Raw genomic sequence first — 19,754 nt, forward strand, 5'->3', positions numbered from 1 at the left:
CGGAATCTATGTGTGTTTAGTCATGTGAGGGATACTTATTAAGAGTTTACATTTCTATTTCATATACGGATCTATATGTGTTTAGTCATGTGAGGGATATATTGTTTTTACGGAATTTGAATGGATATTTCGTGTTTAAATTATATATACATGTGTAATAGTTCCTTTACAATACCATATATACCAAAATATTTTTTTACATTGCTAAAACAATGTTTTCCGACCGGAAAGCACCGAAATCTGACCGGAAAGCAACGAAATCCGGTCGGAAAATCCGGTTTTCGTTTTTTATGAATTTTTGAATTTTGAAACCGAAAAATTCGAAATTTCACCGGAATTCGTTTCTCGGATACAACCGGTAACGGTAAATTTTCCGGTAAACCGGATTTACCGTCCGAAATTTTTTTCCTTGGCTGGGAGTCGGTACAGGATGCGACTAGGACATGGTGCTGGTTGATCTTGCAGGTTCACTCCAAGTCGAAGATGATCCGTCGTGGGTGGGTCAGCAACACAAACGGTTGGACTCGCCCAGCGACGGATCATGCCATATCTCCTGGTGGCGTGGTGGGGGAGCGGAGAGCCCCGCCTGAAACCGACCCCGGTGGGGCCTGCCAAGGCTACCGGCCATATCGCGTTGCAGACTTGCAGGTGCAGGTGCGGTTGGGCTCGGCTCCTCCTGATGATCTGGATTCGCCGAAAGTGGAAGGGGAGGGCAACGATAAAAAAAAAAAGAGAGATCTCGCTTGGCCCGTCCACACGGCGCCTTTAGGTGGCGGCGCCTCCGCGGCTGAACTCCGATCCCTCCAGGCCCGAGCACGGGCATCACAAGTGCGGGTTCGGCACGAAACAATGGCGCCAACGGCCTTGGCGGTCCTTGAGCCCCACAATGATTGAAGTCTGGAGTCCTGTTAACGGATTGTTTAGTGTTTATGTCGCATTTGGAGAGTTCAGGAAGACACGCTCGATAATGTTATAGAGAAATATGTGCGCGTGTGTTTGTTGTTGCAAAGATTACTCTAGGCCTTCTTGCTCTGTCTAAAGAAAGAGGGGAAGAGCTTTAGAGTTCAGATGGATAACCTCTTCTTTCTTTTAAGAGCCTGTTTAGTTCGCAAATTTTTTTAGATTTTGGTACCGTAGCACTTTCGTTGTTATTTGGCAATTAGTATCCAATCATGGATTAATTAAGTTTAAAAAATTCATCTTGTCATTTACAGTTAAACTATGTAATTAGTTTTTTTAATTGCATTTAATGCTCCATACATGTGTCCCAAAATTTGATGTGATGAGTACTGTAGGAAATTTTTTGGGAACTAAACATGATTTAAGTATTTCAAAATGGTGGCTTGTAAAAAGAGGCACAGAAAGCTCCAAACCTAACAGTCGCCGCCGCTGCCAGGCCTTCTCGTCACCACCCCCTCTCCCTCCTCTATCCCCTCAAGTGGCCTCGCCGGTAGGTGGAGGAGCGGGGATCCGTCCGCTATATAGATTTAATTTTTTAGTTTTCTTCCAGATTTAGTTCTCTAGCGATATCGGCGAGGTGGTGACGACAATGATACTGTGGAATAAGATCTTTTCGGCCTTTTCCTATCTCACCGATGTCCGATTCGGCATCAACATAGAGCCGATGAGAGAGTTGGTCCTGCCAGATCTGAAAGTTCTCTTCCTTCGATTTGTTCTGCGATAATATCCGGTTTCTTCAACCCTCTGTTTTGTTGGTGAAGAATTGCAAACCTGTGTTGCTTGGGGTGTTTCCCTGACCGATGTTCTTTCAGCGGTCATTAGCTCTTGTTGTAAGCAGCGAGTGATTTTTGTGATCTTCAAAGTCTTATGTGGCGATGACATTTGTAGGTGTTCCTTTCCCTTCTTACCTTCTTAGGGTATTTTTCAAGCTCCGGTGGATGACAGACAATGGACTGAAGAAAATAATCACAAACTTTTTAATGTAATTTATTTTTTATGTTTTTGTACCATCAATTATTTTTCTTTATTAATCAGATATGAGACATCTTTCTAAAAAAGAATGGTTGCACGTGTATGCATCTCGGTGGTTGGGCTTCTGGAATCTTTCTAAAAAAAAGAACGGTTGCACGTGTATGCATTTCGGTGGTTGGGCTCATTAGTAGAAGCAAATGATATATTTTGGAATACAAATAGCGAAATAACAAGAGCACTTGTACTGCATGTAATCTTGCGGGTGAACCCATTTGCTTTTTTTCCCGTGTCCAATTCCATATGTAGGTGATGAATACGTCGTCACAACTCACAATAGCCTCTCGGCCTCGTGGTGTTAGCAAAAGGGGCAAAAAAGAAAAAGCTTTGACCATTAGTTTTTTAAACAAGAGTACCTTCTCTTCATTCACTATCTGTAACATTCTGTTTGGATGTTGATATTCAAACCTGGAATTCAGAATTGGTATTTGGTACACTCAATGTCAGCTGTTTGGTTAATTTGCGAATTAGGATTGGAAACTTGCTCCAATACCAAACGGTATTCAATGTACTACTGCCTGTCTGCCTCCTTTTTCACAATTATGATCCCTCCACCTCTACACACTGGTTGCAATCTTCCTCCTTTCTTTCACCGCTCCTCATCACCATACCAGCAGGCTAGACCTTACTCCACCGTGGCCCTCCTTCGCGGCGCCGGGTAGAATGCGGCTACGGCGTGCCCTCCTCCATGGATCCGTTCCCTAGTGATCGCCTGGATACGGTGACTACAATGCCCTCCTTCGCAAGGCCGCTCCCTTACGCTGCCGGCCTGGACGCAGCTTCTCCCTTTGCGCCGATGGACTTGACGTCACTCTGCCGCGGCCCTCCTCCAAAGCATCCCACCCCTACACCCCCTTTGCCATAGCCCCTCCCTCCTCTCAGATCCCGTTGGCCCCCTCCACGAGTCCATTAGCTCGAGGACTAGACATCCCGCACGACGAGGAGTTGAATTCCATCGGATAGCTTCTTCAACACCCGGACAATAACTTTGATATTACTATAACACATTTCTAATACTTGTCTAATATGGTATTGAACTCAATTTAATACCATGCCCTCCAATATCAATAAACAAAGCAATATTGGATGTGAAGGCATGTCTCGGATGGGGTTTGCCCCGACTGTACTGAATAATTTCACGCTCAAATCGTTCTTCGGCTATTTTCACCCTATAATATTTAATCAACAGTTATAATGTCGTCTATCACTACTAAGACACACATAAGTGCAATGAAAACTTTGGGAAATCTGAGAATTGGCTGTTGGTGATTGGAGACTGCGGTGTTATGGACAGACATCATTACTCTTAGGGGGTGTTTAGTTGGTGAAAAAATTTGAATTTGGCTACTGTAGCACATTTCGTTGTTATTTGATAATTAATATTCAATTATGGATTAATTAGCATCATTAGATTCATCTCGTAGAAATCAGTTAGACTATATAATTAGTTTTTTTAACTGCATTTAATACTCTATATATGTGTCCGAAAATTTGATGTGACGGATACTGCATAAACTATTTTGAGAACTAAACGCAGACTTATTTTTTTTTCAGGCGTGTGCGCTGTTCCTGAAAGTACACCATAGACATCGACCACACATGGCGTTCCTGACAAGCTTTGCCCCCCTCCCCCCCGGTATGGCGCTCCGCCAGATGGAGCCTGCATGAGAACGGGCTGATAGCCCCCAGGCGGCTCTGCGCTCGTGTCTCACCGGGGCTTGTTCGCAAAAAATTAATCTGTAGCGTCTTGCGCGTGGAGCCACAAAGGAATTGTGATGCACCTGTCACCTACGGAGCCATGATATTCCGGTGATCTAAAAAAGAATGCGATTTCATATCTGTATGTAGTTGTAGATCTATTTATATGTATGAGGTGTGAGTGTGATGTGCGTGTGTAATGTGTGGTGTGTATGTTTACGAAAAGATGCTACACCTGTACCCAAATGAGAGCCTTGATGTAGCCTGCATCGACGCCAAGGGTCAGTTCGAGTCCTTTTCCCTGCCTGGTTGACCCTGATGATGGTGGATGCAGGCCCAATTAGCTTTCTAAGAAACATCTCGAAAAGCAGGTTTAGGCCCGTTTAGTTCCTAAAAATTTCACCCAAAAATTTTCACTTCCCCTTTAAACACATATATGAAACACTAAATGTAATTAAATAATAAAACTAATTACACAGTTAGGATGTACACGACGAGACGAATCTTTCGAGCATAATCAATGCATGATTAGCCATAGGTGCTACAGTACCCCCACATGTGGTAATGATGCGGTCAAAGGCCTCAAAAGATTCGTCTCGCGGTTTCCAAGTGAGTTCTGAAATTAGTTTTTTAATTAGTGTCCGAAAAACTCTTCCGACATCTGGTCAAAGTGTCGATTTGACATCCAAAAAAATTTTGTTTTTGAACTAAACGCGCCCTCAGTTGAGTGCACACCCCCGCGTCTGACGAGCCATTGGTACGTCCGGCTGAGAAGCCACCGCCATGCCCATCCGCATTCCGGGGAAAAGGAGAGGGAGAAGAAAGAATACGCAGATGGTGCCGCCGCGCGCTGCCATTCCGATCTCGATTCCCGGAAACTAGCGGTCGCCGTGCGAACAGGGGACCGTCGCCATGCCGGCGGCGAGGATCGGTGGGGAGGAGGCCGCCGTGGAATCTCGGGCGGGCGCGCTCGGCTCACGCAACTGGGGGGCATGGGTTCCCCGGAGGTTCCAGTTCCCTGGGTGGCCCAGCACACGTATCGGTTGCATTTGGGGATTATTATTCACTTATTCCCCTTTTGTTTTTGCAAGAAGGAGATGAACAGATGCTGGGGATTTCGCGAAAGGGAGAGATGGTGATGAAGATTGAAGAATGCGGGGGAAGGGTAGGGATTCGTGAAAGGCACCGGGAAGATGTGAGGGGAGGGAGGAAAAGAAGGTGCCCTTTTGGCTTGGCTTGCATCTTCATGGCCAAGCCGACCCAATCACTCGCACCAAAGTTTGGCAGGCAGCTTCTCCACTCGTCCTGATCTGATCTTTGCATATCATATCATGGGCGGAGGATTAGCCCCCCGGCAAGTTGCGGATTGGATCTTTCCCAGTTTGACCTGGCACAATCCGTTCCTGATTTTCTTCCTCTCTCTCTTCTCTCCTCTGTGTGTGTCTTCCATTTTGAAGGAAATCCACTCATGACCCCGTGATGCTTAAGTTCAAAAAAAAAAAAAAGAGAACCCAAGATGCAATCCACAAGGGCTGAGAAATGCAATCCACAAGGGCCCATCTTCTCGTGCGAGAGAGAGCGCATGATCCAATCCACAACCCCATCCTTTTAAGTAGGCCCATTTTCCCGCTATAGCAAAATGAGAAAGATCATGGGCCAAGAACTGCAAACACTACGGGTTTTCAGCCCATTTGAAGCCCAACCCAGTTAAACAAAGTCAGTTAGTCCTACGCGGGCGACGAACGAAAGCCCAACCCACGTCCCACTCGTCCAGTCCTCCCCGAAGCCGGCGGCGGCGGACGAAGCAGCGGCAGTCGGCAGGCCATGGCGTCGTCGTCGACCCCGGCGGCCGTCCGCGAGATGCAGAAGGATCTCGAGATCCAGGCTAACGCCCTCAGCAAGATCCAGAAAGGCACGCGCTCTCCCTAACTCCCGCGACCCCCCTCCGCTCGCTTCCGCCTCCCCGAACCCTACCTCACTTCTGACCCCCGCTGCTCTTCCTCCCTCGCAGATATCGCAAAGAACCACCAGGTCCGCAAGCAGTACACCATCCAGGTCGGCGAGAACGAGCTCGTCCTCAAGGCATGCACCCGGCCTGCGCGTCCCGACTTTCTAGTCCGCTTCGGCTCCGAAACGGTTGTCGATTTTGACGCGAGTGGCTGATTTGATCTGGTTCGGCAGGAGTTGGAGCTACTGAATGATGGGGCGAACGTGTACAAGCTCATCGGACCGGTGCTCGTCAAGCAGGACCTTGCGGAGGCCAAGGCCAACGTCAAGAAGCGCATCGAGTACATCTCGGCAGAGCTGTGAGTGGTTTTGATCTGATCTGGTTTTCTATTTGATCACCTCGTGGTGCCTTCGTGTTATTGTGCTGATTGTGTGGGATTGGATATTTTGCAGGAAGCGGATGGACCGGGCACTGAAGGATTTGGAAGACAAGCAGAACAGCAAGAAGGAATCAGTACGTTGTATTGCTTCTTATCTAATTAAGATTAGTAGATGATTTCTCAAACTTACCTACAGTAACTTTTTGTATATGCATTTCTTTTGAATTTGGATGGAGTCGAGAAGTAGAGAATCAACGATCATGATATAATATGCTGTCTTTGTTGTATCGTGATCAGGATAGCTAACTATTCAGGGACCATGTAGCTATGCCACGAATTCTGTGAACAGTAGCTGTATTTTGCAACCCATTGTTTCCCTGGTCGTCACTGGAACTAGCTAAACCTCTGTGATTTGCAGTAAAATCAATTGAACTAGTAGGTCATATGCAGAACTAATCTACAAGACTAGAACTATTTGCATGCCAAATGTTCTGATGCCTTGTGTAAAATAGCAATTATTATCATTTGAAGTTTTGAACTTTCCATCTTCTCTCTTGTGGCCAAGAAATTTTGTCCGAAAAAAAATCTGTTTATTCAGAGCATTCCAGGCATGGACAGTGTTAGAATCATAATGGTCAATACCATTCCTGTTATCTTCCTGTTTGGGAAAAGAAAGCATATTTAATTAGGTGTGCAATAATTTTAACAAATATTTGATTATGTACACAAAAATATTCAAGCATAGTTAATGTGGTAGAACCTATAGTCTGAAAGTAGTGCTATTGCAGTAGTATCATAAAGTGCACTAGGTTTTATTGAATCTCCCTCTTCAACAAACTGGTAAACCCAATGAGTTTGCATTGGCTGCCTAGTGCCAAGTAAGGGAGGTGGTAAATCATTCTTCTGTTGGATAATATCGAGTATCATTTTATTCTAGAGAATGGGATTGCGCATCCTCTGGCTAGACATATTTCTGGGTTAGGGCAAAAAACCCATCAATGGAATGATTTTGCTCTGGATTTTGTCTGAGTTTTTTGGCTGGCTATTTAGCTTCACCATCCGGTTAATGGAATGTACAAGTTCCTATCAGAAGAACATGGCAAGTCCCACTGATAAGCCACAAAGGTCCTGTGGGGTGGCTCAAGTGGAGCAGCCTTATAGTTGCCTGATAGCTAACTTATTCATTTGGTGAAGTTTACCTTATCTCTAACTTAGTTTAGGTTCTTGTTTGTATCAAGTATATTTTGTTGTGGCAAGTCTTTTATTCAAGAGAGGCTTGTAACTGTGTATCTGGACAAGAAGGTGGAGATGAAGATGAGGCAGACACTTTGATATGGCTTGGGTCTAATCCTGATGAACAAGGGCAGATCACACCCTGACTGCTCTGACTTGAGGGATTATCCTTCTGCCTAAACCCTAATGAGCCACCGGCCCTTACATTTATAGAGTCTGGAGACAACCAATCACTCCCTAAAAATCAGCCGAGCCCACAAAGCTTCAGCCAATAGACAAAAAGGAAATAAATGAATACTATATTTTAGCTAATCAGTTGTGGACACCGCCTCCTTCTTGCGCTGGTACTTCTTGCCAAAGAATGTGTCCACAACACACTGAAAGAGGGGCACTGACTGTCTAGTAGTGTGGAAGGGAGGGAGGATGTATAGTCATGGAATCTGTCCAAGGACAACAGTGGACTGAGATAAAATAGAGTACAAAACAAACTAGACAGAATCTGAACTTCCCTCTGTCTCCTGATCTAAGTGTTCTTGGCAAGAAGAGGAATCAGCAGCATCTTGACAATACAAAAAATGTGATGCCTTCAATTCAGAGTGCAGCGCACCACTAAGTACTATGTCCAGATCTATTTCCCTGACTTGTGAGCAGATACTCTGGCTCTGGAGAACACTACCAGCAGTGAGAAGGCACTTTCAAAAACAATTGTAGGTTAGCAGTTGCTATAGCAGCATGCTAATGCTGTTGGCGACTGAGGGGGTTGGATCCAGCTAGACAATGAACTGGTGTCAAGCTGCAGCCCTGAGGCAATTTTGTACTATTCTTATACATGACCAATGCAAACAATTGAATTATTCCATTAGAATATGATATGTGCATATGCATATGGTTCTAATATATTATACGAGCTAAATACATAAACAAGGCTATACGCTATGATGTACTATAAAAGTTAAAGATTTTGAAGCCGTTTGCTTCAGTTAAATATTCTTGGTTGCATGTTTGGTAGTAGGTTCAATTAGTCAATTCACACTTATAATACTTGGCATGGAGTCTGTGCATTTGCATACAACAGTTGATTGTTGATCTGATTAGGTTACATTGAGTAGTAGTATTAGCTTTCTTTGATTTAACTTCTTCTCCTTTGCTATGCAGATATTCAAGTTGCAACAGAGGATGCAGGCTGTGCAAGCTAAGGCTTAGACACCTGCTTGCTGAATGCAACTAGTCCAAGCCTTCCTGCAATCACCCATCCCAATACCATCCAGTTTTTTGTGTGGACTTAGGTGTCCAGTGTTCTGGTCTCTGAAACGAAAGATTGGTTATGCCTGTATTCATGATGTTTATGTGAGATTGAAACGTTCTTGACGTCTATGTAGCAAAGAATGTTATCTGGATGCTCTGATGTAAAAGCCGGTCACTAGATTGAAGGTGTATGGTAAGCCTGTAGTGGTTTCCTTGGTTGAGCTTATTGGTGGGCCATTGCATTTTGTGCCATTTTTCCTTCTCTGGACTGAATGCTTCTGAAAGAGGAATGTTAGTCACGGTATTTCAGCTCTTTCTGTAAATTAAGCTGCACGATCATTTTCCCGCTTGAATTAATCGTGTTGAAGAGCCTTGGCTTGATTTATGCGATTTCTGACCTAATTTGTATTGCTGGAGGGGGCTCCATAGATAAGTTTTCAGTTAGTGTAGTTGTCTTATGGTCCGTGCACATTTTGTTCTGACCTACTCTGTTTGGCTGGGTTGATGGCTGGTACTGATTTGTTATGATAGAAAAGTATACTCTGTTTGGCTGGGCTGATGGTTGATATTCATTTGTTATGAGAGAAAAGTACTGCTGATTGGCTGGTGGCCGGTACTGATTTGTTATGAGAGAAAAATACTGCTGGCTGGTTGGCTGACAAACAAAAAAACATTTCCAATCTCTGGAAAAAGAAAGTTTCATTTCCATGGCTGGCTGTTGGTCTCGAACCTGGACACCAAGCCCCGGAAGTCAAGGAGACCTGCCATCTTCTTCACGAGGGGAGCAATAGCATATTGCGTCTCCATTTGGTCTCCAACCTCGCATTCATCTCACATGGCGCCCTGCTATGAAAGTAACCAACTATTTTCTATGGCATACATGTCACCTTTCCATGATGCGCACAGGTGGCCAAGATCCTTATCGCCGCACGAATTGCAATACCACCTTGATCCCAGAACTATTTTTTTTTTGTGATGCCTTCCGAGGGTTATAAAAGATCTCACTACTAAAAAGAAGAGGTCATCGGTCCACCTCAAAAGTACCCAAATCAAATGACCCGGTACCAAAGCTTATTTTGAGATGCATGGAAAGATCCAGATACCCTTTAGTACCGGGTGATAACACCACCCGATACCAAAGGCTAGACATTGACACCGGGTGGTGTTGGATCCTTCCACATTAGTACTGGGTGAAAACATCACCCGGTACCAATGTCTAGCCTTTGGTACCGGGTGGTGTTTATCACCCGGTACTAAAAATGTTTCACAGGTTACTTCAAAAGAAAAATATCTTCCCCTCAGTCACAACTGCTTCGTAGATGAGATGGTAAAAGAGATACACGTGAAACAAGAGGTCGCGGGTTTGAATCCTAACCACTGCAATGCGCCCCTATTTTCTTTTGACGCACTGTAAAGGTATCGGGTCATTCACCCGGTATTAATGTTTAGAGCCATTGGTCCCGGATGCGTAGTACCGGTTATAATAACAGTTACCAAAGACCATTGCCAACCGATGCCTATGGCACTTCTTCTAGTACTGTTGGTAGCAGTGGCACTTGGTTGGACAGGAGGGCCATATACATGTACAGTCAAGGACTAGAGCCAGCTGCTAGCCTAGTGCACAAGATTTCTAAGGGCATGTACAACAGTGCAGACAGCTGCTATTTTTTTGTCACAAACAGGCAGCTGAACAGACAGCTTGTACAATGAGCTGTCTGCAGGGTGATTAATTCATCCTGTGACACACAAACTCATGGTGATCTAGTGCATAGTTGATCTTTGTAGCTATTTTATTGCATAAATTAGAGAATGGACAATACATTCAAATAATTCACATAAATCTTATATAAATAACATATTAAATCATAAAACATATATAAACATTCATTATCTTGGCTGTTTGTAGCAAATTTTAAATCCTATAAAACATTAAATCATAAAAAAGCATATAAACAAACAGAAAACATAGCAAACTTATTTTTCTTATATTCTACATCTACACAAAGAAAAAAGATGAAAAAAGTGGTTTTACCATTTTATTATTTTTCTGTAATTTACTAGACATTTCTTAATTCAAGCAGTAAGTAAGAAATATGTTTAAAAAAGCAGAAAATAAACACTTCTCAAGAGTAAAGGTTACAGTTTTGAAATATAAATCTAAAAAGGAGTCTAACAAACTTTGTTTCATATTTTGTTGGATCAATACATAATTTAATACGTATTTAAACAGCCTAGCACAAATAAATCTATAGATAAAAATACAGGATAGTAGCATGGGTATTCATATTTTTTAAATATAAAGCATCACAAGACAGATCCAACGAAACAAGTTTGAGATCATTTGGACATATATTCATTTTACTATGAATTTCACAAAATCATAAACACACAAGTATTACTAAGCATCTCTTGCTTGCTAGCTTGTACTGTTCATCTTCCTTGGCTTTCCGCTTCTGCTCCGACGCCGCAGTAGCACTCCCGTGGCCTTCCGCTTCTGCGCCGCCGCCTTGGTCCTTCGCTCCCGTTGCACCTCCGCTTGAGCAACTCCTACACCGCCGCTGTTCCTGCTGCATGGTCGCGCGCATCGGATCCGCGACGGCGACGACGAATATAATCGGATCGTACAACAGGCGCGCGGACTTGTCGATTGGCTTCGGAGCACGCACCGCTGCCGTAGTCGAACAAGACGACGGCGTGGCTCGTTTTCTTCATTTAATGAGCGCTGGGAGGGTGTTTTAGCAAAAAAAAATCTGCATGTCTACGGGTGCCGACTAACTGTTGTACTTGCCCTAACCTAACGTATCCTCTGACCTAATTAGAGCCGCCTTTCGTTTATTGGATTTCTTCTCATCATAGTGTAACCTAGTTTAATGGTTGAGCGTGTGTGTCGGCTGATGAAACGCGATGACGCTTTGGCACCACTAATTGGTCGGCCCGGCCGGCACCTGCTGCAGGATTCCGTGCGGAGATGTTCATGTGGCCGGCCACTTGGCAAGGAGACAGGGGGCGGCAGTTCAATCGACAGAAGGGTTTGGGCAAGTGGATCTTTTTTCAAGAGGGCAGTTTCGGCACACTCGATTGATTGTCACTCCCTGAACTTGACGCGTGGGTGCGCATGAGAATGATATTCCAGTTCATCCTTTTCTCCATTTCTTTTGCAAGATCATTTTGAGATTTGATTGAGCTGCAACCATTCGAAGGGCCCTCATACTTTTTCAATTATAAAGAAAAAAACAGAGTACACCGAAAATGGTCACACGCTCATCTGCAAATAAGCTTAGAGATCTCCAATAGCCTAGCCATCTTGGCTTGGCTGGCTAAAAAAAAATATCTTAAAAAAATAGACTAGCTATCCCTCTCGGCTCGGTATCTCTCTCGCCATCCCATGCTCTCCGTTCGGTAGTTTTGCCGAGGCACTCCCGCTCGGCATCGCATCCCGAACCCCGCCTTCCCGAGCCGCGGCGCGTCCTCCACCAGCTTTGCCGCCGCGCTCTTCGCCCACGCCCCGCTCGCCTTCATCCTCTTGGCGGCGTCCTCCGCTCCGCGGCTCTCCCTGGAGCTCGCCATAGCCTGGCCGGCGGGGTTGAGCTCCACATGACCGGCTGGGTCGAGTTTCACTCCCCATGACCTGACCAATGGGATCGAGCTCCGCTCCCCATGGTCGGCGGGGTCGAGCTCCCCCATGGCCGGTGAGGTCGAGCTCTGCTCCTCATGGTTTGGTTGGCGGGATCGAGCTCCCCTCCCCATGGTCCGGCCGGCAGGTTGAGCTCTCCCATGGCCGGGTTCGAGCTCCGCTCCCCATGACCTGGCTGGCCGGGTCGAGCTCCCCCATGCCCCGAAGGGGGGCAGAGAAGCTTGGATTTAGCTAGGATTCAAGAAATTTTGAAGAGACTGTTGCTTCCCAATCCTTTGAAATGGTAAATGGTTAGTTAAATTAGAATTTAGCTAATATAATTTGGCTAGGCTCATGGAGATGTTCTTATTAGCAAATGGTAACCTTAGACACTGTTTAATTTATTAACCGGAAAATTTTAAGCCTAATCCCAGTGCAAGCTTCATAGAGATTTCATGCACATTAACTACAGTGAGCAGTTAGTATTTGTGATGACATGGCAAGGTAAATATAAATAAAGAGGAGGAGGAGTTTCATTAGAATGAAACTTGTTGAAACTTGCATGAAGGCTATAGAGTTTCATTTAATGCAATTACAACCAATCACATGCCTCATAATTAAATGCTATGGCCTGTCTATGAAACCGTGAAATGAAAGTTTGCATTGGAAGATCTGGTTTCATTCACCAACTCAAATGTACTAAGGTGATGTGGTACTATAAAATCCTGCAATAAAATCCTACACCGGGAATAGCCTAAAAAAATCAGAAAGCTTGTCCAAAATATCATGCTTCTATAACCCTCCCATTATCAGAATCATGCAATCAGCGTGTGAGTAGGAATGAGCCATATTTAGATTGGGACGTTACAAAAGATCCTTGGCAAGTTTGTTTCCTGAAGTCTTGCGTGGCTAGGGACGATACGGTGGGCTTATGAGCAAGTGGGCTGTAGCAACTAACAGCGGGCCAAACCGCAAAAGATATTATCTCCCCAGAATACAAGAGAGGCTTCTGATATACTAGGCTGGCATACTAGCACCCGATCCATCGAAGAACAAAATCGGGTAGGCCGCAGACGTCGACGCGAGCATAAGATAGCAATAATGCCGGCCCTGCCGGATCTTGTCCGCCGCTGGCCCCTTCCTCCCGTCACCGTCGCTTTCTCCCTCGGAAAGAAAACCTACCGACTCGGCCGGCCACCGGTTCTGCATGCTTGCTTGCCTGGAATTCAGGTACGGCCGCCTCCGATCCACTTGGCCACCCATGGCCAACAGCAATCACAGGCCTGTTAGGCGATTGATTAGTATCCTAAAGTAATCACCCAATCAAGTTTGCTGTCTTGCTTTGCTGCACATTGAACGGAACCTGGCGGTGCCTGATGCTTTGCTAACTTTGCACTTCACAGACCCTCACCTCTATATAAAAGCACACACTACCCTGCACCTTCGGCCACCAAGGCACTCAGACTCAGCTGCATCTTCCTCCTTCCAACTCCAAGCACCAATTGCCATTGTGTCCACTGCTAGCTCCACTCTGTTGCACAAGATATTTAAGCTGCACATACATGGCGGCTCAGATGTGGAACCTGCAGGGAGAGGATGGTGGTGGGCGTGGCATGGGAGAGAGCTGCCACGTCGGCCTCGGCCAGGCTACGGACCTGTCCGGGGCCGAGGGGGCGCTCCTGATGGAGCTGATGGAGGACTTGCCGGCCTCGGATGCGCTGGATGATGATGTGGATCGGCTGAGCCACGTCATCCGATCCCTTGAGGCGGAGATCGGCGACGTGGCGGTAGGGATGGTCGATGACGAGGGCGTGACCGGAGCATCGAGCGAGGATGGTGTTTTGCTTGAGGACATGTTGCTGGATCTCGATCACCATGAGGGTGGGTTGGCGTTCGGGTGTTGGCCTGAGGTGTCCTTAATCGGGCATGAGGCAGAGGCTAATTCTGATTGGTATGTGTACTCTAATGGGTATGAGGTGGTGTTGTGGGGTATGAGGCCATCGATCACCAGTACCAGTACCAGTGCTGTGTAGTAGAGGGCTCTGTTGAGCAGGTGTATAGCCCCTTGTGGGAATGATAGAAAAGGACCAACATGTATGTATGTAAATAGTTTTCTCTTAATTTGTGGAGCAAATTGTACAAGTTAGTTGAAGAAAGGTGAGAAGGTGGAAATCCAAGAAGACACTATTTGTGCATGTTTGTTCTCCTGACCATGGCCCGAATGTTTAATTTTGTCCCGTTTTCCCTCTTGGTGCGACGAAGTCGTAATGGATAGTTAACAAGGAAGAACCCTCATGATGATTTGAGTTTCTAGCCTGTGTAAGAGCGAAAGCCAGCATGTCCAATATGGCAATATCCCTCCGTGTTCCTAAACATATGATGTCATATATTAAAAAAAACGAAGGGAAACATTATTAGTGCCGAGTTCCATTTGGTAACCACTTGATTCGGACTTCTGGAGTGTAGATGCAATGGCGAACAAAATTAGACAGTGCTACGATACCCGTTTCCTCTATCTAGCACTGCTACAAAAAAAAGTGGTATTAGTACTGGGCTGCTGGTGCCGTTAGTACCTGCTGCCGTAGCAGGTACTGGCTCCATTGAGTACTGGTCGCAACGTCCGGTACTAAATGCACCAACACTTAGAAAAGAATATCTGGATAAATGCGCTTGCGCGTAGTCTTTTCTACTATCTCACCCACACAATACATGTAATTAGATAGGAGATGCTACTATCCTTTTGAAGTAATCCGGGATGGACTATTAGTACCAGACTATAACACCATTCGGTACTAAATGCCACAATTTAGTGCCGGATGGTGTTAAAAACATGTACTAAATGGTTGGGCTCTAGAAGCTAGTTAGTACCTCACTATAACACCAACCGATACTAAATGATGGTATTTATTACCAAATGACGTTAAAAGCAGGTATTAAATGATCCTGGGGGCACTGTGATGTAGAACAGTACTAAATTGACATTAGTATCGGGTTTAAAACAAACCGGTACTTATTGGAGGTGGATGAATACCTCTTTTTACTGCAGTAGATTGTGCCGTAAGTGCAAGTGCAACGGGCTTTCCGACGAATTTGGACTCTGTAACCATATGGAACCAATTCCAAGAAATTCATTGCAATGCCTCTACGTAGTTGACAAAACCATTTTTTGGGCCCCATATCAACGCCTGCTAGCGCACGCCTGTGACATCTGTGCTACTAACAATGCTTAGCTCTCCTCCAGGTGACTTGATTACAAAAGAGGCGACTTTTACATAGCCCCATACAACGTGCATGGTGGTGGTGCTACCAAGTACCAACCAAAGCATATCATGTTGAGGAGAAACTAGGTCGCGTCCCTGGTGTTCTTGTCTGATCTTGCGGTCTTGCCTTCTCAGAAGATTATTACGAGAGGTGAGCAGTGCCGTGAATGGGCCCGCTGGCTGACTGCCGACGTGTTTGGGCCGAGGAATGGCAAGGGCCATAGCCCATATAGGCACAGCCAGCACGTTGTCCCCTGGATTATTCGAGTCCTTCTTGGGCTTCAAACAGCATGGGAGCCAATAGTTGCCAACGCCCGACGGCCCGAGGCCCTATCTTTCTCACCATGTGACACCATGTCACTAAATTTACGCCCCCCCCCCCCCCCCCCCCGAAGAAGAAAAAACTTACTGATCCAGATTAACCATTTTGTGAACAGCAGTGGGGCCTCCACGGCCGGGCAGACAGGCGGTTTTTTTATTTTTTTATTTTTTATTTCTGTTTTTTATAAAAATATATTTTCGATTTGGAAATTTACAGAAATATACCCCGGCCGCCCCGCTGCCGGGCAGCAGGGACTTGAACGCAAAAAAAGAAGAAAAAAAATTGCAGATAGGTCCCTGGGGCCGGTCGCCCAGCAGCGGGGCGGCCGGCCCCCTGGCCGCCCGGCAGCTGGGCGGCCGGCTCTAGCACCCCTATATAAGGGTTGGCTGGTCCCCCCACCCCTTATTTGCATCACTACAATTCCAGAAACAAAGAAAAAAGAGAGAGGGAGGGAGAGAGGCGAAGACCTGCCGGATTTTCGAGCCGGCGACTACAGGTAACCAAAATTCTTCTACGCTTTACAAATAACATGATTGTGTGTCCAGATATGTCGAGTAATTATTTTTGTTGTAATTATTTTTGTTGAAACAGTAGATTAGCAATCAATTTAATATCATGATTCTGTGTCCAGATATGTCGAGCAAGCTTCATTTTCAAGTTCATTATGGTGACGGATATATTTCTCATGATGCGTATGGAGTAGATCTATCAGCTTTTGAACGAAGAGAGTGCGGAATAGATAAACCCTTAGAGAGGAGTTTTGGTTCCATACGCAAATGGTTTCACGAGATATTCAATGTGAATCCAAAGACTCATTTCCTAACCGTTCAGACTGTGATAAATTGGGGAACTGAAGGAGATTTCTGTGAGTTGATGCTTATAGCAAACACCGAAGAATGGCGGACTTACATGCAAGCAGCTCTTGACCGCGGGTGGCCTCTTGCAATGTTAATTCAGATTCACCAGAAGGCAGGCCATTTCGGTGAAGGATCAGCAAGTACATCATCTCATATGAACCAAACAGTGGAACAAGAAAATGAAGATCAGAATATGCATGTCACAGAACCTGAGCCGCAAGGTATAGCTGATCAGGGATGAGAAAAAGAAGATCAGAACGTGCATGCCATTCAACCTGACCCGCAAGGTTTAGCTGATGAGGGTGAGCGGATACCTGGAATTGTGGAAGCTGTACAGAATGAAGACCAAGAGGCTCGAATGATGGAAGAATGTGGGGACTCATCAGCTGTACATGTGACTATTTAACTCATATTTCATAATGGTATGAGAATACTATTCTCATGGTCACCAATCCCTGTGATAACTCATGTTGGCAGACGAATACAAAGTCGGGTTCCGCCATAACTCCGTCGAGGAGAATCACAAACCCCTCATAGAATCTGATGAGAGCGCCATCCAGCACACTAATATATCGTCATGTAATATAAATTAAAATAATTTTTAAATTTACATATAAATTACCCACAATGACATTATGAAAGATGAATTAAAACGATCAGTTCTAATATTATTAAGGATTAAATCTATATCTCTTAAAAGTCTAACCCGTGCGAGGGCACGGGTTGATGCACCAGTACTCCCTCCAATTCTAAAATAATCCCCGTGATCCAATTAAATACAAGGCAACGCTGCTTATATGTTCCATGAGTAAATGCTCCACGTGCCAAAAATGCCCCAGCAAGAACTCAAAACAAGGAAGCAAGGGCATTGAGAATTGCACCTTAATCATGCAAGCTACAATCTTTTTTATCTAGCATGGAACCACAACGTATTTATTAGAGATACCTAGGGGTGGGCAAAAAGAACCGGAACCGAGGAACCGAACCGAAATAACCGAGAATCGAAACCGATCTAACCGAATCAAAAGAACCGATGTAAAATTCGGTTCTCAATCTCATATAACCAAAAGAACCGATGTATTTTCGGTTCTAATCCCCGAAGAACCGAAAAAACCGAAGGAACCAAAATATCTAAAGCCGGCCCAGCAGATTAGCCTAGCCCAAGCCCAACAACGCTATCCCCTAAACCCTAGGTACATAATGCAGCTACCCAGCCAAACCTCCCTCTGCCCCCTCACCCCGTCACCCGACGACCGACTGCGCTCCGCGCTCCCCCACTCCCCCTCCTGACCTCGACGGTGAAACGACCCCGGATTTCAGTGTGCTGAAATCGGGTTAAATCCACCTGTGATAGTCCCAGGATACAAGAAGCTATCACAGAACATCGTTTCGTTGATACCATAGCCAGACTTCGTTACAGACGGCGCTTCCCCTCCCAACCCTGACGACGCTCCCGATCGGCTGATCCCTCTCCCGCGGCGATGGTCGGCGGCACTTGGCGTTCCTCGCGCGCGGCGTCGGCGGCGCCCGGCCCTCCTCCCGCGGCTGCGGCGCTCGGCCCCTGCCTCCCCCACGCGACGACGGCGCTCCTGCATCCCCCACGCGGCGACGGTGCTCGGCCCCTGCCTCCCCACGCGACGAGCCGACGACGGCGCTCAATCTCCCTCTCCTCTCTCCCCATGCCCTGGCGCTTTGCCAATTCGGTTTCTTCGGTTCGGAACCGGAACTGAACCCAAGGAACCAAGAACCGAACAGCTCGGTTCTGGTTTGTTTAGGACCCTATTTTGGTTCCCATTTTTGAAGAACCGAAGTTTGCAAATAACCGAGGAACCGAACTGATAGAGATCCCATAAGAAAGAACATCCCTGTTTAATTGCCACTTCGTACGTGAGATCATGTAAAAACATCAAGTATTTTGACATTGGTGGGAGTAGTGTATTTTTAGCTGCGAAATCTTAATATGGCCCGCCTATAAGTTATTACTTAGGCGACAGCTAATTTGGGCATCTTGTGAAAAGAAGCGTCCAAAAAAGTTATTTTTTAGGTCTGTTTGGAAGCATAGTATTTTTACAGTTTCTGTCTAATACCGTAGTATTTGAGAAAACTGAGGTATTCTAAGGCAGCAGGTGTTTGGTTGGCTTTTAAAAACCACAGTTTTCAATACCATGGTATAGCCAATACCACAGTATTTTTGTGGTTTTGGAAACTGAGGTGCAGACCAAAGTTTTCACTCTGCTTGCTCTCTCCTAGTGCACTAAAGACATCAATACTGGACAAAGTGACAGTGCAACCAAACAGACTGTAGTATTCAGAGATACTACAAAAATACTGTGGTATGTTAAAACCATAGTATTTCTGTCATGTACAAATAGAAACCATAGTATTCAAAAACCATGGTTTTTGAAAACTGTACTACCAAACAGGCCCTTAGTAGTGTTGACACTGTGACGTAAGTGCTTACTTCACATCGGAAGCCATATAGGAATATTCTTTGAGCAAGCATGCAAAACCACTGATAGATAATTATCAGCGTGATCAAGCAGGTGCGAGAGTGACTAATCAGGTCCTTGAAGCTATAGCAAGACCCAAGCTTGACTTGGCGGTCTTTTCCTTTGGGTTACGCCACAAATACTACCATAAGCAGTTGGATATGGAATTCCACACCAAGAAGACTTTTGGGCAGGAGGCGAGGTGTGCCGCCGGCGCTGCAGATGAGAAGCAGGCGAGGTGCGCACACAGCAATGTGAATGGATGGGAATGACGAGCGGACTCAAAACAGACTGGGAAACTGGGAATGGGACGCGAACTCGGCAAACTAACGTGTGGGAAACGGCAAGGTTGACCAACAAGCTTGACTCGCACACACCGATTTGCCACCTGCAGTGCAGCTCCACTAACACAAAGATGACCCGATTTGCCACCTGCAGTGCAGCTCCACTAACACAAAGATGACATGGCTTGCACATTTAACCATGCGCTAAGCACTATTGGAACCACCGGACATGTTAATTTTGTATCTTGGGAGTGCTTCACCTGACTATCACAATGATATAATCTCGTCGTTTCTTTTCTTTATGAAATATGGCAATAATTTGGTCTGTACTGTGGATTGGGTTCTTTAGTTTGGATGGCGATAAATTGCTTATCTGCATGCGGTGTCACAGATGTGGCCTTTTTCGAGAGACCACACAATGCCATCAAACTGATGAC

General features: G+C 45.5%; 1 protein-coding gene across 1 annotated transcript; it reads left to right on the forward strand.

The window, feature by feature from the left end:
• Window positions 1-4,557: 4,557 nt before the first annotated feature.
• Window positions 4,558-8,864, forward strand: LOC120655249 (prefoldin subunit 6-like). The gene is made up of 5 exons (XM_039932997.1): window positions 4,558-5,599; window positions 5,699-5,769; window positions 5,869-5,993; window positions 6,088-6,148; window positions 8,403-8,864. The coding sequence occupies exons 1-5, from the start codon at window positions 5,512-5,514 to the stop codon at window positions 8,448-8,450; spliced, it is 393 nt and encodes a 130-aa protein (XP_039788931.1). The 5' UTR covers window positions 4,558-5,511; the 3' UTR covers window positions 8,451-8,864.
• Window positions 8,865-19,754: the final 10,890 nt, after the last annotated feature.

The sequence above is a fragment of the Panicum virgatum genome, chromosome 1N (genome assembly GCF_016808335.1).
Source record: "Panicum virgatum strain AP13 chromosome 1N, P.virgatum_v5, whole genome shotgun sequence".
NCBI lineage: Eukaryota > Viridiplantae > Streptophyta > Magnoliopsida > Poales > Poaceae > Panicum > Panicum virgatum.